The 502-nt window shown below is 22.5% G+C and overlaps 1 pseudogene across 1 annotated transcript; it reads right to left on the bottom strand.

Moving 5' to 3' along the window:
- On the bottom strand, positions 1–502 carry PGSY75_0024400A (TRAP-like protein; annotated as a pseudogene; the record flags this gene model as incomplete). The annotated part of the gene is made up of 1 exon: positions 1–502. A coding segment is annotated over one exon (502 nt), but the record flags the coding sequence as incomplete, so codon positions are not given.

Here is a 502-nt window from a genome sequence, read left to right as displayed (position 1 = left end):
ATACATTAGTAGATACATTATTATTCTCCATACTTTTATCTTGTCCTATAGGTTCTTCTTCAACATGTTGAATTGTTCTCTCTTTATCGTCTAATACATTATGTTCTTTAATTGGTGTCTCAACTACATTATCAAATTCTTTTTTTTCTTTATTATCTGATGTAATATCATGCTCTTTATGTTCAATGATAATCCCATTGTTTTCCTTGTTATTTGATATTTTATCTTTTTCGACATTTACATTATCTATTTTATGTAAACTTTCATTTTTATTTTTTATTTGATCCACTTTATCACTACCATTTGTTGATATATCTTCTGCATTATTATCCTGAGAACCTTTATTTTTAATAATTAATTCATTTAATATTTTGGAATTATCATCATATTTATTAATGTTTATATTCTCTCCTTTTTTATCTTCTATTTTAATATTTTCATTCATTTTATCGTTTATATAATCTCCGATTTTTTTCTCACTTATAAGAGTATTTTCATAAAT

The sequence above is a fragment of the Plasmodium gaboni genome, assembly GCF_001602025.1.
Source record: "Plasmodium gaboni strain SY75 chromosome Unknown, whole genome shotgun sequence".
NCBI lineage: Eukaryota > Apicomplexa > Aconoidasida > Haemosporida > Plasmodiidae > Plasmodium > Plasmodium gaboni.
Note: the sequence above shows the minus strand (reverse complement) of the source record. Positions and strands in the feature narration are given on the sequence as shown.